The sequence below is a fragment of the Gymnodraco acuticeps genome, unplaced genomic scaffold, assembly GCF_902827175.1.
Source record: "Gymnodraco acuticeps unplaced genomic scaffold, fGymAcu1.1, whole genome shotgun sequence".
Taxonomy (NCBI): Eukaryota; Metazoa; Chordata; class Actinopteri; order Perciformes; family Bathydraconidae; genus Gymnodraco; species Gymnodraco acuticeps.
In genome coordinates this window covers 681,335-707,342 of record NW_022989983.1, presented here as the reverse complement: position 1 = coordinate 707,342, position 26,008 = coordinate 681,335, and the positions used below count along the sequence as shown (strand labels likewise).

General features: G+C 43.3%; 1 protein-coding gene across 1 annotated transcript in view; it reads right to left on the bottom strand.

The window, feature by feature from the left end:
* Nucleotides 1-302: 302 nt before the first annotated feature.
* The window catches only part of LOC117543714 (FERM domain-containing protein 4B-like), a 27,832-nt gene continuing 2,126 nt past the window's right edge, over nt 303-26,008 (bottom strand). The window contains exons 2-17 of the mRNA XM_034212212.1: nt 23,360-23,424; nt 21,695-21,753; nt 20,866-20,952; nt 14,584-14,660; nt 13,996-14,134; nt 10,908-11,043; nt 10,686-10,819; nt 10,438-10,554; nt 9,351-9,579; nt 9,024-9,080; nt 8,793-8,922; nt 6,936-7,100; nt 4,943-5,691; nt 4,100-4,238; nt 3,541-3,770; nt 303-1,307 (exon numbers count right to left, since the gene is read on the bottom strand). Of these exons, the coding sequence (XP_034068103.1) occupies nt 1,297-1,307; nt 3,541-3,770; nt 4,100-4,238; nt 4,943-5,691; nt 6,936-7,100; nt 8,793-8,922; nt 9,024-9,080; nt 9,351-9,579; nt 10,438-10,554; nt 10,686-10,819; nt 10,908-11,043; nt 13,996-14,134; nt 14,584-14,660; nt 20,866-20,952; nt 21,695-21,753; nt 23,360-23,424 (2,524 nt within the window). The 3' untranslated portion in view covers nt 303-1,296. The remainder of the gene's footprint in view (nt 1,308-3,540; nt 3,771-4,099; nt 4,239-4,942; nt 5,692-6,935; nt 7,101-8,792; nt 8,923-9,023; nt 9,081-9,350; nt 9,580-10,437; nt 10,555-10,685; nt 10,820-10,907; nt 11,044-13,995; nt 14,135-14,583; nt 14,661-20,865; nt 20,953-21,694; nt 21,754-23,359; nt 23,425-26,008) is intronic.

Below are 26,008 nucleotides of genomic sequence, written 5' to 3'. Positions count from 1 at the left end.
AACTCTCACAAAGACTGTGCAGTATTTCACAAGTCTCCTTTATTCAGGCCTGTGCTTAGCAGCACGTGCATTTTCATTAAAACCACACATGATAAACGAATGGCGCGCCTTTGCAAGCGCAACGCTTTTTATGCAGAAGTGTAAAAAAATGCACAAGTTGTGAGAGTTTGTAAAAAGATGCTTTCATAGTGTTTTACTTAACTGCACTTCCAGTTTGATTCTTCGTTCTCTGAAAAACAAAATGGTAATCTTGCGGGCGAAGTATATATTTTATAAATATGACTGAAGACAAACTAAACTGATCTAAATGCTGATTTTTTTTATTCAAACAAATGCAATTGTACAAATGACTAAGAACCAGCTTAACAACCATTGTTTTCACTATATATTACATGCTTTTCAAATACATACAAATGCTCTAAAAAAAGACGGAACCAGTGTATTTACAAAACCAACATTTACATACGGCTTCATTCTCTTGTGAGAAATTAGGAGCACCAGTCCATGATTTCCAGCATGGATGAAAATAACCATGTTCAAATAAACAAGTCTTCCTGCAGCGACTGATCAGATGTGGCAGTGATCTTTAAGTGTGGGTAATACTCCGAATGGTGACAAGTATTTGGCTCATTTGTATTGCAAGTACTGACAGTGAGAATACTTTGGAAATGACAAACAAAGAGTATGGTGGGTGTTAGTAACAAGCTACAATACAACTGGCTCTGCAGAGTGTTCCAGGAAGTAGCCATCACCTTTTGACTCATTCATAACGAGTTCAATCCTTCATTTTTTTGATAATGTCCTTATCGCTCCTTGTCCGATCCTTCATGGTTACAGTGTTCATACATGTGTGTGGCGGAGGGTTGTTCGCAGCGGCTCAGTAATCCTCGCTTTGTAAAGTTCACTTTCCCTTTGTCTCCACCACACAGTCCACAGCAGGTAGTTTCAGTGCATCACCACCACCACAAGCACTCCCAATCCAGACACGAAGACGCTCCCGTGGGCTTTTTTGTTCGGTACGATCACAGCGTTGTGGGTCAGTTTGGCAACAGATTCCTTTACTCTCACGAAAGTTAAGTTCCTTCATTCTTTGGATCCTCGCGTACAGAGAAAAACAGGTAAGTGCAGTCTAAGGCACAATGACAGCTTGTCAAGGTGTATGAATTCAAACGATGATGACAGACGGCGACTACACTATTGTTCCCGGTTTTGAATCTTCGTGCCAGTGTATCTTATCGTCCGGCTCTGGGTTCGTGTGCATTTGGTCACTGACATGCGGGTCCATTTGGTTGACATCTATGTAGGATCTGGAAGAAACAGACAAGATGAAACACATTAGACAGATGGAAAAGGGAATGTCGATTGTGATTGGTTAAGAATGGATTGACCCTGGGCTGTCAACATTGTCCTATTTTATTCTAGCTTTTAAGTGTCAAGATTAAGAAACTAGAGCTGCAACAAATTGTTTCAACTATTAAAAAATCTGCCTTTTATTTTAAGGATTAATCGAATGTTCAATAAAATGTCAGAAAATTGTGAAAAATGCTCATCTCAAAGTATGTCTTGTTTTTTTCAATTCAATATCCAAGTATATTCACTTTACTGCGATACAAAACTGAGACAAGCAAGACATCTTTGTATTCGAGATATTTTCTGCCATTTTAGTGGAAGATTTAAGGACTAATCAAACCGAAATAGTTGTTGATCATGTTCCGTCTACAGGACACTAAACTAAGAGAAATAAGACGCACTCTGGTTTGTGTCAGGCGTGTTGTTATCAATCTCAGTTTCAGACAGATGTCAAACCCAGGGTCAATCATTCTCACCGTACAGCACAGCAGATGCATGCAGGCATTGAACACAAGCATAGCCTTTGAATTTCAGGGGTCACATGTTCCTCCTCTGCCACACAAGTGCTCTCCCACCACCACAAAACACCCAGGGAAACACAGCAAATCTGAAATGTGAGATGATTTCGGTTAGTCCCTGCCACACTGCCACAGATATCCAAAAACACATCACCGTCACCATGAGGGGGAGTTTTTACCCTCTCGTCTCTCACCCTTTCTGCTGTGCTGGGACTGATAATGGGAGGGGACAGGGGGGGGTTTATTTCTCTTGTTTGGTAGCATAGGCAACATCACCACGCCACTCTAAAGGCCGTGCAGGGAACGCCATCCTACCACGGCTCCGCCTCTCAAACTCTGGGGGACATCTGCGCATGAGAGGGGGCAAAGGTCAAGGGTGAGCGGTGTAATGACACTTTTTGGAACACAAGGCGAAACACTGGAGAGCTCGAACTGATGTCAGACACTGAAGAGTCATTGGAAGTGGTGGCCAGAACATTGAGAAAGACATTAGCAGCAAAGAAGTGATACAGCTCCTACCATTTGTGAAAAAGCTCTCTCACCCAGTCTCGAGTATTTAGCTAGTTCTAAGAGAATAATCAACATTTGATAACCAGTCAAAGCAGGCTCTGTTCCCAGCAGGGAGTGATGGGAGCTATCCACCTGATAAGATGGACGCCAAGATGTCCTCACTGCTCTGACACGGTTTGTCCTGGTATTATCTGAAGAATGTGTTATGAATGTTTTGGGCAAGCCGACTCAACTATCTGGGTCATAACTGTACACAGCTCTGGGAAAACAGCTTCCCACTGATATCAGGACAGTGGAGAGACTACATATCTTCCATTGCAAACTGAAGACCCACCTGTTTCGCTTGACCTAAGCAGCAGTACAGAACAACCATGTTTGAAGTGAATATTTCAGGACTGTTGTTCTTGTCCTTAGTTTGAATCTTATGGTTTATTTGCACTTATCGTAGGGCTGTGCAATTAATCGTATTTTAATCTCGATTACGATTTTGTCTTGCAACGATTACGAAAACAACGTAATCGAAAATAAAACGATTATTATTTGTATAAATCTTTTATTTAATATTGGTTTTTTAGTTGAATTATACTTGAAGTTCAGGGTAATCAACTGTTAAAAACATACTGTTACTTTTTTTTTCAATAAATTGATGTTTTCAAAGTAAATGGATAATCGTTAATAAATCGTGATATCAATTATTGACCAAAAATAATCGTGATTATGATTTTTGCCATAAATTCACAGCCCTAACTTATCGTACATCTCTTTGGATAAAGGCGTCAGCTAAAATCAATGACATGATAGTTAAAGAATGACAAAGCTCCGAGGCGGTTTGCCCGCATGAGGCAGGGGAGTGAGAGGAAAGGCAATAGCTAAGATGACTAGAACTAGAAGCCATGTATACAATGTGTGGGCCGAGAGGAAGGCAAACTATGTTGAGAGAAATGTGACCACTGTGACAACAAAAGCCGGCTGGAAGAGGAAGTAAGGCAGGCATGTTTTTTTATAAAGAAGCCAAGCCATGCAGTTACCTTATCATACATGACAATGAGCGATCAGTCAAACACACTTCAAAACACGGACAAGCAAGACTATGGAGTCACGTTGCAGACAAAGTGAACGACGCGCAGGCTCCGGGCGTTTCCGTCTACTTACTATGAACTACCTTTAGCAAAGGACACCTTACTGAGCCTGTGCCCTCTGGAGGAGTTTGGTCGTGAAGGGCTGGAGGAAAGCTGCCTCTCCCGACACCCGGGGGAGTAGGAGGAGGAGGAAGAGGAGGGATAGGAGGAAGAGGGCGGAGAGGAGGAGGAAGAGCTAGCAGGGAAAAGGGCACAGCGCCTCTGGCCTTCGGGGCTGAGCCAGGAGCCTTTTAAAAGCTGGGAGGCGCCATATCTATAAGAAAGCAGGCCCGGTGGACAGTTAGGAAGGAGAAGAAGTCTTAAGCTCCGAGGAACTGAGTGCACAGATCTGATAATCCTCAGATGAACCTCGCTTGTAACCACATTTTTTCCAAACTTAAACTGAAGAAATGGTCTCATTGGCTAAACATCAGAGCACAGTATTGTTGTTAAGAAACCATAAAGCAGCTTATTTTGTTCTGTAAACAGCCATTCTGGGTAATGAACAGTAGTGTTAGCTGTGGGGATCAGGAGGATCAGGGAGTGGCTTATTGGATAAGACGCTGAGTTAAAGCCAAGTTGGCCAAGTTTCTTCTTTCTCACCTGCTGTGGGCGGAGTGGCTGTAGGGCGCTGTGCTGTAGGAGTAGGACTGCGGTGCGTGCGCGGGCATGTCGTATTCTGACATCGCACTACCAACACTCATGTGACCGTGCCAGTTTCCACTCAAGGACGCTGAGGACACTGGAGAGAAAAATGGTACAAGTCAGCATCTGACCTTCATGTGGAAACGCGGTCGACGGCACAATGCAGGAGACTAGAGATTCCCTGAGGACGTTTCTGTGATGTTTTTGATTTGTCTCGTTATAGCAGCTGTTATATCGTGGAACGTTTTTCCACAACATTTGTCAGTATAGACCATCGAAATGTTATCCTTTCATTTGTTATTGCCATCTATTAATAGTGATATGCAAAGATAGACATAGGAATCATAAGGAAATAACAGGGCATAGTTCCCTCTCTAATATCGATTTGATATAGATCATATTTTATACAAACAACTATTTATTCTTGCCTAAAACAGCAATTTACAAGATACCATTTCAACACATTAAGACAAATTGATAATTAACCAGATTTTAACTGAATAGAGCTTGAACAAATCATCTCAAGTTAACTAGCTTGAATCCTGCAGTTTTTTTTAACACATAATTGTCCACAATGCAGCGAGATCAAATAATAAAATAGGGTTACGTTCGTGGCCGTGTCACTACTTCGTATATTGAATAAAGTATCTCAAAAGTAAATGTTGGTGGTTTCTTGAGCTGCTCAGCAACTAATTCTAATCTACCATTTGTTTTGTTTTTACTCAACATGGTCCAATAATATATATCTGATGTATCGGGTGATCCAGCTGGAATCCATAACACACGGCGCAGTGATCTCACCTGAGGAGTAGGCGATGTTCCTGTGGTTGTGGCTCTGGGCGGAAGGCATGGTCTGATAGCCCAGGCTGTGCTGCGAGCCTCTGTCATAGTCGTAGTTTCCGTACGCAGGCTGTTGTTGTTGTGCGTTGCGTTGGTACCAGCCTCTCAAATGTTCTGCCACGATGGCTTTCTGGAAGTTCTTGACGGGCTGCTCGTTGCCGCGGGGGACCTGGCGAATCCTGGGCGGGCGCAAAGTGGCGTACGGGTTCTGCGACATGCCGTCCATCTCGTCGTGCCCGTAGTGACCGTGCACTTCGTGGCTGTGATAAGTTGGCTGTGTTGGGTGGTACGAAGGATTGACGGTGTAGTGTCCCTCCATCTCGTTGTCGTACATGTACACTCCGTTAGCGTAAGGCTCTGGTTCTGGGTAGCCCGTCACATAGTAGGCCGTGGTGGTGGGTCTGGCTCGCGGTTGGTTGGCATGGCGATTGTCGGGCTGAGCCAGGTTGGGCATGCTACCTGTGTTGGCGTACATGTCTTTTCTGTGGCGGCCGCGAGCTCTGCGCCTGTTTGTGTGGTTGCCGGGGACGCTGTACTCCACGCTGGACTGGCTGGTGTAGGAGGAGCCGTCGTCGAGGATCTCGGTGCTGTTGCTGCGTCGGGCGGGGGTGAAGCTGAAGGTCGGCACGGGGGGCTCGGCCTCCGTCAGCTGAGACTGGGACTCCAGGCTGCCACTGCGCTGGCGGAAATGTTGTGGAACGTCCTCTGATCTGTAATAAAAAACACCAGTTAAAAACGTAAAGAGGCCCTTTTAACATAATGACATCACTACTTAACATTTGCACTTCTAAGATAAGATGGAGCTTTATTAATCCCTGTGGGGAAATTCAGTAGTTCAAAAAGCAACAGGGTGAGAATGGAAAACACAATTCACACAGATTAGAGAGGAATAAAATGTAAGATAAAATCAAAGATAAAAACAAAATGATATACAGTAACTTTAAAATAAGAAATTAATTAAAATGAACATATATACACATTTAGGTCATATATATATATTAGATATATTGACATGTATGTGTGAAAACAGTGTGTATTTTATGTCCAGTACTTGTTGTGCAGCCTAATGGCTACAGGCACAAAGGATTGTCTATTGGCTAACACTCCAACAGACATTACGTAATAGGCTAAGGGGCGGGACATCTCTAAGCGGTTGACCAGTCACTACACAGCCGACCAGTCACTACACAGCCGACCAGTCACTACACAGCCGACCAGTCACTACTAGGGTTGCAAAGGGGCGGAACATTTCCGGGAAGTTAAGCTGGGGAATTTTGGAAATATTCTATGCAAAATTAAACAAAAAACACGACATTTCAACAGATGTTTTTTTATTTAAATTTTTGTTAAGTAGAACAGAACAAGTTTTAATTATTTTATTGAACAATTATGTGTTTCATTGAAGAACGAAAACATGGAGGAATGCACAGTGCCTGTAGGGGGTGTGGTCTCACTAGCCATGCAGTAAGCCGTGTGCTATGGCATAGATATTCAAGTGTACTTGAATGTCATCGGTTTGTTTTAGTCAAGATTATGCTAAAATATACTTTCCCCAACTATATCTAAGTTCCCTAAGAAGTGCCAACCTTCAATTTAGAAAATTCTCAGTTTATTCCCATAAATTCCCATGGAAAGTTTCCATCTTTGAAAATTCCCGGAATTTTGCAACCCTAGTCACTACACAGCCGACCAGTCACTACACAGCCGACCAGTCACTACACAGCCGACCAGTCACTACACAGCCGACCAGTCACTACACAGCCGACCAGTCACTACACAGCCGACCAGTCACTACACAGCCGACCAGTCACTACACAGCCGACCAGCTAACCAATCAGGTGTTTTCCTGTTCATCCTTTAAACTGCACACAAATGCACAGCCAGGATGTTTTGTAATTTGCACCAAAAGAGTGAATAAAGTAACACAGAGTGAACCTGAACCTGAGGGCTGTACCTGAGCTGGCTGCTGCTGTAGGCGTTGCGGGTGAGGAGGGGGGTGGGGGGCATGCTGCGGGCGTCACGCGGCTGCCTGGAAGCCGGTTTGAACAGGCTGCTGTGGCTGGATAAGGCATCGCGGTGGCCGTAATGGACTGATTCCTGGACCTGGCCGTAATTTAATCTGAAACACAGATAAGAAGGAATTATTTCAGGGCATTCTGCTGTCAAAACTGAAGGGGAAAAAAACACCCGGGGTTTGCTTGGATGCATTTAAGTGATCACTTAAACCTGGATGGCTGCCGTTACATAGTCCACTGACCTTTCCTTTTATGCACCAGCAAGCATTATGACTGTATCAAATCTCTGAGGCTATAAATGTTTTAATACGAGGGAAGGAATTATCTATTATTTAAGTCTTTGTATTGAGTAGAAAATGTGCAAATGCAGGTTAAAAACGTCATGATTTCATTGCAATAACTATTTAAAAACAGCTTTGAAGCCGAGAGCAACACATCACACATATAATTGAGTAAACAGTCGTGAAGTGGCTGCCGTTTAAACTCCAAGTCCACTTTCCTGTTTCCCTTTTGTTGTCTGCTCCCTCGCAGGCAGCGACATGTTCTTTCCCATCTATTTTTAAAGCGGGTGCATTGGGCTGATAAGCGGCAGATTGTGGGAGAGGCAGGAGAAGGAGGGAGGAGGTGACTGGCAGGAATGTAACTCTGGATCTGGATGTCTACAGGTCTGAACTAGCTTCATCTGCAAAAACAACTGTCAGACCCGTTGGAGATTCAACATATTAAAGGGGACCTCTCATGCAAAATGCACTTTTTGATGTGTTTAATACATAAACATGTGTCCCCGGTGCGTCGGGGGACTCACAAAGTGTCAGAAAATAAAACCCTCTCTCCTTTCCTCCGTACCCACATCTCTAAAAACGGAGCTGATCCAGATTTGCTGAAACTGAGGGATATGAGGCTAGAATGGGTGATCTTTTGGTATTTTGAGCAAATCACTTCATAGACATGTTTTTTATTTTTATATATTTGTATACATCGGAGACCCTAACCCTTAGATGCATAAGTCTGTTTTGACCCGGTGAGGTGGTTTTCTTGAAGTATCTTTGAAATTACATTTTTTTATCATTTCATATTCCAGCTATTCCTCAAAAAACATGTTTTAGATATCATGCCATTCACATTTTAAATGTACATTTGATACATTTTAAGAAATTGTAGTTTTTGTATGACTAGCTTCCATAAGTGGGTCAAAAATGACCCGCATGCATTTTCTATGGAATCCTCTGGGAACCTTTGATTCTTATCATCTGTTGCCGTCAGGAATACATTCACTGTGGACCACACAGACGACATCACAAGTGACACCTCTCAGGAAGATCATTTTACACAGCAAGATCTGATACCTGTCAGTATAATAATAATACATTATATATTTATAGGGCTTTTCAAGGACTCAAAATCACTTTACAACATAAGGGAAGGTTAGGGTGGGACTATCAAACTTGATCAACTGGCATGGATTGACGGGGGGGGCTATGAGTAGACAAGAGGAGAAGAGATGAGTTTTGAAAAGGGACTGGAATACTGTGAGGGTCTCAGAATAGCGGAGATCTTTGCATCGATATGTTGAAAACGGTTTTTTTCAAAACGTAATTTTTTTTATAAATGTATGAATAGTGAAAAATGTAATATAAAATATTTCTGGTGTGAACCAAAAATGGCATAAAAACACATATTATTCTAATACGGGTCCTTTTTGAGTGTAGGGTCCAGTCACTCGTGCATCTAAGGGTTGAAATAGCATGATAGGTGACCTTTAATATATTTCACGGGTGTCAGAGGTATCTGTGTACCTGCTGTCTGGCTGCTGGTCCGAGAGCCTTCTGTCGTTATTGTAGTGGATGTTCAGCGTGTCTGCGTGGTGCGGTCTCGGGGAATACTGAACCGATCTGGAACGCTGCCTCTGGGAACTGAGCTCATCATCTGGGGGATAACAAGTGGTTCAAATGGTTATGAAATGCAGTGGGTAGGGGGGAGGGGGGCGTTAGTGAACACATGCACACTGGCTATGGCTCAGCACTCACCATCATCCAGAGTGAGGCTGTCCGATAGAGAGCTGAGGTCTGAGGGGTTCACGTCGTCTGGTAACACAAGAGAGAAAAGGGATTGTTACTTATTCCACATAACGAGAGTAGTTAGTATTAAATAGACGATTACTTAATACATTCAGAATAAGACAACCTGGTCAATGAAATATACGTAATGGGAAAAATCACCATGACAATCTGAATAACGGTCTTATCTTTGACAATAGATGAGAAAAAAGGATAAAGAGTAAAAAACAGTCCTCGGAGAATCTTTGAAAACCAAAACATAGATTAGATTTGTTCCCTCTGCTGTTGTTAACGTACCTGCTATGATCAGTGAGGCCCTCTGGGTGGGTGTCCTCCCCTTCCTGACCCGGTAGGCGTTGATCTCCTTCTCGATCTCCTCCAGCTTCCTCATGGCGTCCAGGCAGTTGCTTTTTCTCTTTTTCTTCACCGTCTTCCCGAGCTCGCCCTCGTTGGACAGCTTGATGGCCGCTTCCACGATCTTCTGCTGCAGGGCGAACCTGCTCTCCAGATTCCTCAGATGTGGGTCCTGCGGGGAGAAACACAACAAACACACGGTGAGATGGGGAATTTCCCGAAATATGAAAACAGACCCTGTCAACGGTAGCAAACAGACTTCCAACATCTCCTTTTTCAATGTGTTGACATATTCTTGTTCATATTCCTTTCACCAAATGACAGATGGAACCCAGCTACACCACACAACATGTTTCATGCAAACATTAGGTAATCTAAGCCTCAAATTAAAAAGGTAATATCTTAAGCCTCATTTCAACAACAGGGTATATGCAGGAATCCTGAAGTCACATGTAATTCCTTTTAAGACCTTTTTTAAGACCCTTTCCATACATTTTAAGACCTCATCGCCACTTGGAGTTTTAACCGGTTACCTTGGCGACACTCTACCTCACATTGACTATATACAGTATTGATTGTCCTTCCTTCTTATCTTCCAACCATTTGGACGCAGACTTGCATTTCCCCATAACGATGTTGTTTAACAACCGGCGTAAACGGACCTTCGCGCTATCAAGCAGTGAGCGTGCGATGTCCTGTTCAGATGACGTCACATCCAACGGGATGCCATCAATAAACTACACAGAATCACACTACACACCTACGCCATGATTACATTCAGGCACACTGTAGAACACAACCTCTTTGGGCAATTTATATACTTATTGAAAACAAGCTACAAAATGTGATACCTTGGAAAATCCCGTTTAATTCGTTTTAATAGCCTTAATCTTCGCTAAATTTATTTATCAACTTGTAATACTGTTTAAGACCCCGCGGACCCCCTGAGCAAGTCACATGATCTCTAGGTACTGTGTTTCCACAAAGAGTGACTTTATAGAACAGTGATACATCACAACGAAACACCAACCTCATCGTAGGGGAAAAGGTCATCAAGCTTGAACTCTGTCCCGACGCGGCGGCGTACGGGAGGAGCCTTCTCGCCTGTTGCCAAGGGATACTCTTTGGGCAATTTGCCTGTTAACTCCTGCAGATTAGAAACAATATTCAACAGTCAGCTGAGTGGATATTTTCGGGAGGTGCTGTAATGTTTGTTGGGGGTTTTCCTCGTCCTGTAGTATGCTATATATATGTATAATAAGAGAGAGAGACACTCACTGCTTCTTTCAAGCAGATCTTCTTCAGTTCCTCAAGTTTCTGTTTCAGCGTGTCTTGGAGGTTCTTCGCTTTATTTTTCAAATCCACAACCTTGTCTTTCTTCTGTTCATCTGTGACTTCAGAGTCAGCAGAACCTGGAACAAGCAACCGTCTCATTAACTAGAAATGATAGCAATCACTCATCATCATCCTGATGATGTAACATTAGCAGGTTCTGCTTACCGGCTGAGATGAGGCTCCCGTTGCTGGCCATAATGAGCTGGTTCTCTAAGCTGGAGAGTTTGATGATCCGCGGGGCGCAGATCTCCGTGAGGTCCATGGCGATGTCTCCTGAACTCCGGGTTGTGGTCATCTGTGACTGTAGGGGAAGAGGAGGGACAGTTAGCAGGAGGAAAGAGGGAGCAGCAGCGAGGGAGGGATTGGGAGTACTTCATTTTAATGATAGCACGCTGCAAAAAGCGGGCTGCTCCATTTGCATGCTGGGTACTCAAAGCCCGTTGCTCTCTCATCAATCAGTGTAGGCTCTATTCCTGGATGACACACCATCTGCCTTCGAGAGACACAGTGGCTGAATAACCTCATTTGACTGCGGCAGCACACTCATCCATCTCCAGCAGGAAGAGCACATCACACAGCGCTCATACTGTATAATAGCCCCGCTGCTCAGCAAATATGCATCATAAACACAAACACATGGACCACCAGCATCTTCAGCCGGCTCTTAACACTCGGACTGGGATCTCGGCTGTGGACAAACTGTGGGCTTTATTATGCATTATTAATGTTCGGGCTTTTAAAAAATAGTATGTTATTTCTTTAGTGAATTGCAGAGGTGGGACCAAGTCATTGTTTTGCAAGTCCGAGTCAAGTCTCAAGTCTTTGCGCTCAAGTCCGAGTCAAGTCTCAAGTCTTTGCGCTCAAGTCCGAGTCAAGTCTCAAGTCAGGATGGGCAAGTCCTAAACTTTGACAAAACGAGTCATAAACAAGTCATTATGTGCTTTTCACCAAATGTAATCGATCAACAGAATAAAACTTAATAATCAAACCGCTCTTTATTAGTCACATTAATAATTTAATAATCCATTTTCTCTCTGCTGACAATAAATCCTGAGTGGTTACCAAAATAAAAAACCCTGCTCTGAAGATTATTTTCATTTTACAAATCCTGCACTCAGCTTTGCTTTCTCCAATATCATTGAAAAGCAGCCGGATGCTGCTTCTTTTTTCGGTTTTCGCTCATTTCTTGACTTTTTCCGACGCGCTTGCGGCCTGTACCACTACACCTGCTGTGCCCCCCACCCTTCTTTCACATAATGGTATGATCCTAGTGTGTCCTCGCATATGATTGGCCGCATGGTGGGCCAGCTAAATAAAGTCCCGCCCCTGCCTGCAAGGATTCTCAGCAAGAGTAGGAGCGGCTGAAGATTCTGCTCTCCCCGACGGGAGTCTGCTCTTCTAGCGGCAGCTCGCGATCGGCGTGTTGAGACCTCTGAATTAAAGTAGCAAGTCACCTCAAGTCAGAAGGCTCAAGTCCAAGTCAAGTCCCGAGTCATTGGTGTTCAAGTCCAAGTCGAGTCGCAAGTGTTTTGTGATGTTGTCAAGTCGAGTATCAAGTCATCAAATTGGTGACTTGAGTCTGACTCGAGTCACATGACTTGGACTCGAGTCTGACTCGAGTCCAAGTCATGTGACTCGAGTCCAAGTCATGTGACTCGAGTCCACACCTCTGGTGAATTGTATTTTTGCTTTAAGCCTTAGATGATTTCTCTTAGGCTACATACAAGGCGCAATAACAGGGGATGAACAATTGATTGGAATTCTATTAAAATTGCAGATTAGTGCAATATCCAAATCGAGGAGCCGCAGTATTAATAAAGAAAAAAGATATATAACAAAACGACAACAATGTCAAACCAAAAGTATATTAACTCAATAAATCACACAAGCAATAATGTGATCACGAATCACATATTTTTCTAAAATAAAAACAATAATAAAGGTAGGGTCGGTAAGAATGGAGAAACCAGCTCGAGTGCGCTAGAATTTGAAAATACACAACCGGAAAGAATCTGCCTCTTCCTTCAGACTTCCTCACAGAGCCCCTCCTCCAACACACACGGACGCGCACATGACCAATGAGGGCACGAGATAAATGTGTGCACAGATGGAAGGCTGACAGGCAGGTAGGCCATCCAGTTACTTTAGCCGGGCCGGCTCAGATGATTGGTCGAGCTTTTACAGCGCCACAGCTTCCACAGATATTTTTTAATGGATTTATTGTCAAAGCATTTAATGTATTCATTGTATCGGGATGTTAAGAGCATTCCATGGAATATAAGTGTTTCTGAAGTGAATTACCCACCTCACCTTTAACAACAATAGGCACACCAAGTTCAACTATATTATTCTCCCTGTTCTATTAGCATAGTGATCAAAGTATTTATTACTCAGAGGAGTTAGAAGCTCTCAACTTAATCTACCAATCATTTAATCTACCAAACACAAGCTCTATCAATAACAGTGATTCTATTCATGTTAAACCAATGAAGCAACAGTTTCCAACACAGGATCTATTTACATTAAACTGGTGGCCTGTCACTTCCCATCATCACGCTGTTGACACAAGTCACAAGCATAGGACCGGATCAGGCAGTAGATCACATGATGAACAGTCACCAGCACACCACGCTGCCACACTTTCACAATAACCTCATGAGCTTCAATCAGTTCAATTCACACTGAGAGAATGGGGTGATGAGTGTGTTTCAATCGGTGTGAAAAACAGGTCAACAATATAGCTCGTACATCCTAATAAAGGTAATCACTCTAAATGAAGTTCATGATAGTGTCATTACTTGTAAACTATACAGAGAGGAACACAAGCACACTGTGTCTATCAGCCAATCAATACACTCTCAGCATCAATGCCCCTAACCCTAATGTTGTATAATGAGCACATTTGTATCTAATCTTCCTATGTTTAAAAACAACAGCTTTTAATATTGGACATTTTACTTTGACTTCCTACTTACTCTCCATGTTCAAATATGTATTTATTTTTAAATTCCAAAATGGAGCAACTGTCAGAAAACAAAATGTTCGCCGCGGGATAAGAAAGTATTCTGATTGTAATTTAAAACATGATTAACACACAGACACATGTCCCTGGTCTGTCACCAATGTGAGTCACTTGGTGCGTTATAAGATGTCTACACAGGAGGAGTATTAGAAGGTATTATTAGATTTCAAACTGTATCGGAGTCAGCAGGAACTATGGTGAGGGAAAGTGTGAGGAGAAAGAGACACTCACTTTGCTCTGCTTTCTGTCCAGGTAGAACTGGTGCTGACTGATGGCCATCACCCAGATGGTTTTAATCAGAGAGTGGCTGGCATACCATGTGTGAATAACCAGACCGGTCTGTCCGAACGTTCGCTTGGTCACTGTCCTTCTGAGAAAGATAGCAACATAAACCTTCAGTGCTGCTCTGAGACACAAAACAGCTGCAAACACGGGTTGATAAACAAGTCTTTAATTAAGATGGGTTAAGCAAAGATAACACAGTTTGTCTAATTCAATGTGTGGCTGTTTCTTAAATAATTAACTGAAGAGCAGACAGTGGGATTTAATAACAGCTCAGGTGGCTGAGAGAGACGCATGTGTGAAGGGCAGAGGTCTTACAACAGCATTAGAATAATAAAGCGGCCTTTAAACAACAGGAAAACAGTCATTGAACAGAGCAGCTACAGCCATTAACACGGTGCTGGCTGTGGATGCCCTTCACAGCGTGTAAGGTGTAAGATAAGGACATCTGAAGCCAGCTCAAAGTGGAGCACTTCAGACAAACGGGGGGAAAGGACTTACTAAGATCAGTTAAGATAAATGAAACCTTTCTCTGACCTGTGCGGGTCGTTCACTTCCACAGCAAATTTCTTCTCGCGGAAATACAGATTCTCTAACTGCTTCCACTGATACAACTGCAGAGAGACAGGGAATAAAGGGGGGGAGGGGAGGGAGACATTACAGATCCGTGAGTATACACAACACAGGGCTATTGATTAAAATGAGGCGTTGCTCGACATTAACAGAGGTATAACTTGGCTGTAAAGCGCAACAATGTAATCAGAAAGGCTTCCCAACACCTTGAAACCACTGGGTTTGCTTCAGCCGCAGCAGCACGCCGTTTAGCAACCATTTTTCTGCTTAACTTGCAACATTAAGGAGAAACAACTAAAGCAGTGAATGGGGCTCAGCGGGCCACGGTCCTGTGTAAGGTCGTCAAACTGAGCCAGGCAGCAAGCTATACTAGTTTCTCATTTCCTTCTGCTGTGGAGGGAAACAGAGGAAGGGCTTCTGTGTGTCAGGATGAAACCTCTGCTCCACTGATAGTGTGTTCAATAAACTCAGTCTGAGCCAGTGAACAACTCTTCACTGCTCAAATGTAGGTAACAAGAAGAGACACAACAGTGGGGCGAGAGGTTATGTAGGAGAAAATGTTTGTTTGACCGCACTCCTTTCTAAAAAGGTAAGAACTTAAATGACTTCAAACAAAAACTCAATATATAAAATCGAACCCAGGAGGTAAACTGTGCCTGGGGTAAGAAATGACGATAAGCAGAGAGAACATATTTTCAAAGCATATTTAAACTTGGCACTAACTGTAACACATTACACTTCCCTGCAGTGTGGCTCTCACAGTGACAGACTGCCTGTAGAGCAGGTTCAACACATTTAGGAGAACGTTAAAAGGAGCACAAGGAGAATAAAAACATTCAAACCCCTTGACTATTTCAAACAGCTTGGACACAATAAAAAGGCTTACCGTGGTTTTTTTGGTTTTTAAATCAATGCTGAATTCCCTCCGGTTTGTATTGAATCTTTAGAGTTTCCCACAGGGCTAGTGCTTCCTCGAACAATACTCTCTTGTCTGTTCTCAGGGAGCCAGATAGGTGTTGCAAGAGTTTCAGCTGAGCAGGCCACGCCCCATTAACCACCCCCTCTCCTCTGACATCACAGAAACATCACAGATACCTCAGGCACTGCTCGCTCTCTCCCCCCCTCCCTCTCTCCCTCTCCAAACACAGCCCACTTCCCTTTGAGTCAGACCAGATGAGCAGGTTGTTCACAAGCTTTTGCCGGCCCAGGTTTTTAGAAGATTTCTCTGCTCCACTTCCCGTCACATGCAGATAAGCGATCAATCTTCCACAGACTTTGAATGCTCTCACTTCCATATAGGAAGTTCCTTGCTTTTCATATTGTAAGTGGCACACAAAGCACTGCTGTGGGGCTGAATTAACTACTACCATGTCCCCCAGCAGGGCAAACACGTTAGGAATCTGTTACTATGGTCTAATCATTAATAGCAGGGACGAGGGTGCACTCAACTGCCCATACATGCACTTTGCTCCAAATACAAACTCATATATTTACAGGCAGTATGCGCGATATCCGAAAGCAGTACGTGTATGAGAGAAGAAAAGAGAAAATAAGGTATTTAGTATATAACATGAAAGTGATGACAGTGTTTCCCACAGAATTAGATTCTATTTGTGGGGGCGCCGCACCCCCCCCGGCAAGAAAAGCCAAAGGACCCAGGTGGCCCACGCATCCACCCCCCCCCCCCTCAAATAAGAAAATACATGCGAGTTCATGGCTACTGTAGACAACGGTCTTGTTGCTCTGTGTTGCGTTGTTAAGGAGTGAGACACACCGGAGTTGAGGATCTGTGGGGTTTATTCTCCCAACAATATCATTTACAATGTCGGCATTTAGCAGACGCCTTATTCCAAAGCGACTTACAACGACCAATCACAGGGACATTCTCCCTGGAGTAACCGAGGGCTAAGTGCCTTACTCAAGGGCACACGAGTAGTGGTGTTCCAGGCGGGATTTGAACTCGCAACCTTCCGATCATCAGCCCACCTCACTATCTATATTAGAGCACCAAATGTATGAGATCCATTTGTGGCAGACGATATTTAATTGTGGCGGCCGGCCACACATAAATCAATATATGGGAAACACTGGATGATGTAGTTTTACTTCTGACTTATACTGCTATTATCCATTTAGTATTTGTCATATCGTTACTGTAATTAGTTTAGTGTGTAAATATTCTCCTTATTTCCAATTTGTTATAATAGTCTATTTGTTGTAATGTACTGTTATTTGCTCCTTTTCTACAACTCATTCCCCTGTGTGTCGATGTATGCACTATTTAAATGGAAATAAGCTAATTCCTCGTGTGTGTAAACCTTCTCTGCAATGAACCCCATTCTATAGCGATCGTTTGATTTCTTGTCTTTATTACGGTGGGCTCTAGATGCAAAAAGAAGCATGGGTACCGCCTTGCATGCAACTTCCAAAAAGCTCTCATCACTGCAGATGAGAGCTCACACCAATTCACACTCTCTAGTCACCATCATTAGCATCATAACAACCGATCTGAAACAAAGGTCTAGACAATGAACACACGTTCACAGGATCATTCCCCTATTAGAGATACTCCACACCAGTGTGCCAGTAACAAGATGAAACTAAAAGACTGCGGCTGAAGCCATTGCCAACATATTTAAAGGGCCTGACACACCTTTATCTCTACTGTCACAGGTCGTATATTTTACTCTCTTAGTTCCTGCTCTCTTGGATGCTTTGTAGGCTCATAGCTGTGACCTTCATCTGTGCATGAACCACCATTTATTACCAGTTTAGGGTCAGAACTGCTTTTTTATTGGGGATTTAATTGCAAATGTACCCATAGGTCTGAGGGTAACTCCACCTACTGCATCATCTCTCTTGTGGGCAAGGGGCTGGAGGGGGGGGGGGGGGGTTGGGTTGGCATGAATGTGTGATTTAGATAATACGTGGTGAATAACACTCTTTTTTTATTATAAAAACTTAACTTTGAATATAAATATCATCTGGTGTCTATCTCAGAATTGGCCTTGCGAGGTTCAGGGCTGATTTGTTGAGCCATGTTCAACTCAGGAAATGGCGATTTAATTAAAAGTATGTGTTTATTAACACCAGCTTAAATGTGTTTTATCACAGTACAGTTAACACTTGAATGAAGCTTCAAAAACATGTGTAAGTGTGCAGCTCCTTCTTTAAACTTGATCTAGCATGGGTAATATTTCATACTATATAAGTCATATACAAAAAACACAACCGTAGTGCACAGTAGATGTATTTCATTTTTCTCAACAATGAAGTAACTCAGTAATATTCTTACATACTGATTGAATGGGGTTGGCAACCTGAAAGTTTCTCTTGAAGTGGAAACGCTCCAAGAAAGTTGGACTACGTAAAAAAAAAGTGACTCATCAGTACAAGTCATAGGTAGAGAAAACAAAAGCAACAAAACGTTCCTAAAGCAGGAGAACGCCAGCTCGCTCATGATTTGAGTAATTACACTGTCTCTCCTATCTTTAGTATTTCATCTCCCTTTGTTTTTGCCAAACATTTCATTAGCGGCAGAGAGCCAGACATGCCTGTGGTTTCCGATGGGATCAGGCTGTTCAGATCCAGCCTCACACCCACTATCCGAGGAACCCCAGGGCCACGAGTCCGCAAAATCATACACGGATAAATATGCTCTGACTCACACGCTCATACAGAAAAAGATCTGCCACACCCTCCACGTAACACGTCACATTCCCGCAACACTGTACGTTGCACAACACGTTGATTTAGGTTGGGAAAAGTGAGCGGAAGAATATTTGCCCTACTTCTTCAGGGTGGGATGAGTAAAACAAAAAAGTGGAAAGGATTTTATTTCAGCTCTTTAGGTCCCATGTCATTATTACCCAGAGGCTGACACTGTCCCTCATAATACACTGAAGATTCATTTGGGTTCTGCTGGCTGACCATGTGTGAGGACCAGCATGTGGTCTTGGAGGGTGTCCCATTACCCACTGGGAGAGTGTCACCCAGAGAGGAGGAGAGACAGAAAAGTCTCCGGCTTTAATTCAGGGAGAATTGAATCTTGACTTGCCATCTGCTTCATTCCCACAGTGTGTCCTGGATACATTGAAGCACTGTTGTGTTCATCACATCAAATGAATGTTTCCTCCACCTACGGGACAGACCGTTTGGCATCTTGTATGCATTCTTTGTCCTATTTTGGAAGACACAAGCTACGCCTTGTACAGTAGAGTAGGCAGTGCTTACTTACATCTACATGATATTGAAATATGATCAAAATCTCAGTATGGATTAGTATATTATCCCAATCCCAGAAAGCACAATATATGGTTAAGGCAAACTCTGTTTTCAAATAGCAAGAACTGCAGAAATGTCCTAGCTCACAAATGATATTCTACTGACCTCACAAAACATATTTGTCTGGGGCAGATCTTCTTTCAAATCACCCCAGTTTCAAATCGTGCAGCTCTATGTTCAATAAAGACTGATGGGACTGGCATGCGTGCAGAGAAGATACTGGGAGGTTAAGCTATTCCAGTGGCTTTCAATCACTTTGACAAAACTTAACATCACTTGAAGTACTTTTCTATAATTACACAAGTACTGAGCTCTCCCCGGGGCCAGCTCTAAATCCAGCCCCAGCCCCCTACGCAGATAATTGTTCTGTATTGTTTGATCAATTGTATCCCTCCGAGACACACACATGGATTAGCATAAAGAATACAGCCTGCTGAGAGGGGCTGGGCAGAGGGCAGGGCCGGGGTGAATAAAGGGGCTGTGAACTGAGGCAGGAAGCCCCATCAACATTAAATACAGAGGACTCCCTAAAGGCAAAAGTAGAGTAGCTATACATTGTCTATAAATCAAAGAGCAACAACAAAAAAACTCTTTAAAAGGTTGCTCCAAAAACAGCCAACTCATCTCTATGACTGTCCCCTCTTAATGCGAGGAGTTGGAGGGGTCAGAGACTAGTTTGAAGTGCTTTTAGCACCCCAACACCCTCCAAATGCCCACCCACCAGCATGGCAGAGTGCCAGCCCGAGTCCCAGGGGCATGCTGCTTCCCCCCCAGAGAAACCATAATTACACCTTCCACAGGGAGGGTCTGGAGAGACATACTGTGGCTGTGCCCGTTAATGCCATCGGAGTAACAGCACAACCCTGCTATGTCAACACGTTCCTGCCGTACAACAACAGCTCCGTGTAATGAGAGAGGCCGGGGAGAAACGCTTGGTTGGGACACTATCACAACGCATCTCAAACAAAGGGAGGGGGTAAACACAGACACGACAAGTGCCAACTCAAACATTACAGAACAGGAGCAGGACATTTCTGTACTGAAAGGCATCAACCAACCAGACATACAGTTAGAACAGTTGTGTGATTCTTCTTTCATTGATTCCTGAATTGATGTCAAAAGGGAAAGTCATTGTTAAAAGTGAACCGTTTTTTACACTTAATTATTGTATCTCTTCAGTAATAAATGCGAGAGGTGGCCTTTACAAACTAACTTGCAACACTAGCCAATGATAAGCTTTTATAATCAAAAAGGGAACTTGCAGGCTAGTATATGCTTTTATAGTCAATAAAAGACACTTCTATATATGATGTAATGCTTTTATAATAATAATAATAATGCATTACATTTTTTATTAGAGCGCTTCTACAGGTGCTCAAAGCGCTTTACAATTACACATTACACATATTAGACATGTAAGAGTCATTACTGCGGACATTACCCACAGTTATAACCAAAACAGGGCCTTGTATGCTATTTAATCCAGAGTGTGTTGCTATTTGCACATTTTCCCTTTAAACTTTGCACGTTGAGTCGATTTATATCCCTTTGACAATTCACTCCACTGTTACTAGTTGTTCTGTGTTTGCTCTTACACCTACAGCCTTGACTGCGAGCAGCATGTACTGATACTCCAAAATGTTTTCCCCATCTGTCTTCCTCTTCCTCTTCCTCCTGACTGACATGGGAACCAGGGTCTTAATTACACCTATTTACAGTGTGTGTGGATCATTAACCAGCTAACAAGAGGAGATGAAAGCTCTGTTTTCAACCAGCCACTCAAGTACAGTCACGCTTAAGTGTACATACTTCCAAGAGAAGTTTAAAGCAATAGGTTTGAAATATGTTTTGGTTCATTACAAAGCAAAAGAAAATACAACTCTACACAAACAAACATATAACAAAGAAAATAAAAGACAGTTCATTGCAAATACAACAGATGTAAAAAAGAGTTGCTCCTACCTTTCTTGGCTTGAGTTTATCCTGCAGGTCGTACTGTCCGATGCCTTTGTAGCTGACTCCCAGCCACCACGGTAATCCTTGCTTGTCCTGCAAGGAAAGCACATGCACACAACACACCACTCATTAAGGTAGCTTTATTGGTGGAGGGGGTTTGAAAAAGGGCTGTTACCAAAGCAATTACCCCATTAGGCTCCCAGCAACACAAGAGGAGATCAAATACATCCAAGGCCTTAAAAAGCCCCTGCAAGCCTGACTGAGTGTTTTAAACGCCACCGTCTGATCTCCCCAGACGCCTTGATCTAACGAGGTTTGGTTGGGAAGTGAGTGGATGCATGTAGAAGGGAGTTATAGCTAAACTTAACGTCATTATGTGGAGTCTTTCATGCATGTGTAGCTGCTTTCACTGGATAAAGGGTGAATGTAGTGTTTATAGGGCTGTCGATTTGGTTAAAGAATCTAATTGGGATTATTTTGAAGTGACATTGCAAATGCGATATGATTTGCGTTATTGGATGAAATGATCATTTTTGAAGCATTATTCACATCACCATAGAAACATATATCGAATTGATCATAGTGTGATTTGTTTGTATCAGTCTGTAGAATACTGTTTGTAGGCCAGGCCACACTTTTCACATATTAGGCCTTATCCAAATACTGAGGTTGCCGCAATTTGGCTATCGCAATAGTCCATATAATAAAAAACAATTGATTCATTGTGCAGCCCTAATAAGTCAAGATGAAATGCAGAGAACAAAGGAAGCCAGCATGTTGACAGAAGCTTGTTCAAGAGGTTAAGCTGCTTTATGACTGGGGGCAGCACTGTTACCTTCACTTGGTAGTAATGGACTCCGTATGTTGGCAGGGACTGCCACCAGCGCCAGATACCTTCACAGAAAGAGGAACAGGGTTAACGGGAAACCCCTCCCATGTACACTTCATCACTGTCCACCGGTGGCTGTGGTTCCGCAGACGGAGTGCGATTTAAGCTACAGTCATTGAGAAGCCACGGCCATTTGCAGTGGCAGGCCGATCGATTTGTTTCAGGGCCGCGACAGAGTCCATTGATCAGTTCAAGGGGCACAAATCATCCGAGCGTAAATGACCCAGGGGTTGCTCCGAGTTACAGTCCCAAGAAAAACACAGTTGGAGGGCTGAAGCGTTTGACTTCTTTAAAAGTTTTCTTTTTGCAATTAACAGTAGAAATGAGGACGGCACATGCAAATGACACGGTTGTAGAAAATTGAAACGCATCATTCATTGCTTCCGATTTCCTTATGCTTGTTTTTGTTTACAAAGTAACTGACCCAGAGAGGAACATCTTGAGAAAAAGATAAAACACATTTTTGAATAATACCTTCTTAACTCAAATGAAATCTGGTTTGAATGTAATCAGTGGGGTTTCCGCCAGACCGGGGCGAGAGGGCGTCCACCCCGAGAGCTGGGGGGAGGGGGGGTTGTGTGACGTCACGTCTGAATTTTGAGTTGAGCCGTCCCTTATAGAACTATCTCTTTTTACGCTATCAGTGATGGGAATTCCGGCTCTTTTTAGTGAGCCGATCAATTGGCTCGGCTCACTAAGAAGAGCCGTCTCTTTCGGCTCACTAAGAAGAGCCGCTCTTTCGGCTCACTAAGAAGAGACGTCTCTTTCGGCTCCTTCCAAACGCTCGTCATGTTAGGCAAGGTTTAGCTTACCACTGAGCCTCAGTTTCGCCGCTGCGAGGCTCACGGCCGGCTCGCTGTTCACACGCGTGCTCCACTAGCACCCCCCGTCAAGGCTCGCCGGCAGTACACTTTCCGTCACATGAACACGCTTGCTGGCGGCGAAAAGATCCCACCAGACTCCTTCGCCCCCTCCAAACAAAGGGATGTCCTTGTCCTTTTTGCTTTTCGTCATTTCAAGCAATAAAAACCTCGATCTTCTCTCGAATTATTTATTTTTTTGGACGCCCCTCGTCTCGAGTTCTAGGGCGTTCCGAGCTGAAAAAAATGACGGCCAGAAGCGCCCCCCCCACCCCCCCCACCCCCCGACGGGGAAACGCTGATTGTAATCAAACCACTGTCACTCTGCTTGTTCACAAGAACATGTACTGATCTATTAGAGGAGAAAAGAAAATGAAGTTCATCTCTGGATGGATGGGAACATTGACTCCTGTAGAATTTCACAAAGAGTAACTGATTGCTTTTGGTTACACTCCTATCAATTAAACTGTCAATGTTGCTAAGAACCAATAAAACAAAAGCAAACCAAATACACATCACCACAGCTTAGATATTATGAAGCAGCAACAAACACACACAACAAGCCAAGGCTGGCCTGCTGCCACTTTAAGAGCCCCTCTAATTAATAGCACATTCTGGCATGGTCACAGTCAGCCAGCCACCTCCTCACAAACACAGACACAACACTGCAGACACAAGAGGTTAAAGGGGGGGGGGGGGGGCATCAGATAGCAGTAGTGTGTAACACAAGTTAGGTCAGTTTTGAACTTACTGCCAATGGCTTGTCCTCTGGTCAGTCCCTTCAGCTTCTTGTAATGTTCAATCACTTTGTCCTCACTGCAATGGAAAGATGGAACACTTAATGAAAAACCCATCGAGTGTTACACATTCCAGCACACGAGTGGGCTCTTTCTTTGACACACATTCTGCCTGCTCATGCAGTAAATGCAGTCTGGCCTACTTGCCAGCTGATAGCTCTCATCTAACTTCTCCTGCAAAATGCATCCCATTTACTTCCCACTCTAATCATCCCTTTTTAATAGAGTTGAGAGACTGCAAAACTCGCCTGAGGCTTAGTGGACAGACAGAGACAACAGAGAGGTGTTTTCATGTGCTCACCAATGCCTGTGATTTTAATTTGTGTATTAAACTGAGCCTGCAGCAGCCTCACTGACCAGTGAGCAGAAGAGGGGGGGGGCAACAACAGCAGTGTGGATTGAACAGACAGATAGGAATCCTTTAGATAGCCAGTGGCTGTCAGCACCTCCCCGAGCACTCGCAGGGCTAATGTGCAAACGTAATTAACGCGACCCGGGCATTAATTAGTCACCTCATCAGAGAGGAAACCATCTGCCAAGTACCGGGATGGTCTAGTAGGCACCGTAACACCCAAAATGGTTCTTCTGGGGAAATAAACGCCTTTTTACAACCAGGTGGTCCTGACCACTGAGGTGAGTCGACAGCATCTTGGAGGGGCTTTACAATTTATCAGAGGTGTCAAAGAGGAACTGGTGCCTGAAAAATAAACCGCACCTCGGCAGTGCAATATTTAGGAGGCAGGAGAGACGACGTGGCTCAAGTCTTGTCTTAAGGTTGTGGTAACTGCACTTTAAATGTTAATATGAGTCTTTGCTGTAGAAGATTCATTCTTTATCTTTTATTTCAACAAGCAATTTGTTGCATTTTAGAAGAACACTAATAAGCAGCATATTCTTCATGTAAAATATTTACGTTCATCTGCACACCTTGACATATGGGAAGATGATTAGGGAGGACTCATGGTCCATTTAGGTTACAAAGATGAAATGTTATGGCAAAAATGAGATTGTATGAGTTGTTATCATTTTGTAGAACAGCCAGAGTAGCGGGATAAGGGGAGGTGGAGTCACCGCCTGCCCTTATTATCCTTTCTGTTTCTGTATACATTTGGATCTGTATGATAGTGTCTTCATGTTAAGGTGACTAGAACCTTTTAGAAGAAGTAGGACACAAAAAAACACAACTGAATACTTGTTGCGAGAAATGATGTAATCGCATTATTAAACAAAGTTAGGGGAATGTAGGTCAATTGAGACTGATGCAAAGCCAGTGTTTCCCCTAGGTTTACTGCTTTGGGGGGGTGCTGCCTGAGCGGGGGGGGGGGGGCATTGGGATATATATTTTTTAAATCCTCTGGAGCAGAGAGAGGAGCTGTGGATTATTGTTATTGATTAATGCATCAGTGTTTCTTAGGGTCAAAAACACTAAACTCACAACTTAAAATGAAAGCGTTCAATCATGTTCAATGTGAAAAGTGATAGTAGATATTAGGGATGTAACGATATATCGAATATCGCGGTAAATAAACGTCCCAATACCGTCGTGAGACTGACAAAATCTACTGCGATTTAAAAAAATAAAAAAATAAAAAATAATGTTTTTTAAAAACGCTTTTTTTTTGTTTTAAACCTTTATTTAACCAGGTGGTTCCATTGAGATCATCGATCTATTTTTCAAGAGAGACCTGTCCAACATGGCAGCAAGTAGGTTACAACATGAACATAAAACAACAGAACACAAAAGGACATTGTATTTACAGGGCTACATTTACATACCTAGAGACATTGACAAGTACCAACAGTATATTTATATCTCTGTCAATAAGCCTCACCTTCTTGACAAACACTGTATTGTTTTTGAAGTGGTGGAGAGACAATGCACAGTTTGACCCACTGCTGTCACCCATGGCCAAAGCATATCTCTCCGTCCCACTGAGGGTGGCGTTAGACTTTTGACAGACAGGATCGTAAAATACCGTCATAACCTATTAACCCGTCGGGTCTGAACAGTTCACGAGAGAGCACGCTCGTGAACTGTCAACGGGGGGGGGCGGTGTTTGCCGTGTGTGCATGCACCTCGGGGAGCGCGCACAGCGTAAGCAAAACCTCCCAGACATGTATTGATCTGTACGGCAAAGTACGGTTTGGAAACTATATATTTCCTTTGGAGGGCATGCATACCACGGCATAACACCAGAGCCTCGCTGCGGAGAAACGTTGGCGTGTTCCGAGTTTGGTTCTAATCTGTCAAAATGACAGACTGCTTTCAGATTTTTCCGTCATTGTTAAATAAAATATTCGTTAACGCGACCACTGCTGTCCCAGCAACATCAGTACCAAGCGAGAGAGTTTTTTTCCAGAGCAGGGATATTGTAAATGCCCAAAACATCCAGCTTATAAATACCTGGAAATGTGGACATTCTCATATTCCTAAAAACCTGTTGATGATGCTGAGTGAGTGACTAGTGAGTTTGAGTTGAGTTTACTAGAAAAAACTTGATTTATTTTATTGCAGGGTCTGATTATTAAATGTCCTTATTTATTTGTGAGATGCAGTGGCACAAAGAAAATGCCTACTTTGTTTGGTAGTACTAGTATAGTAG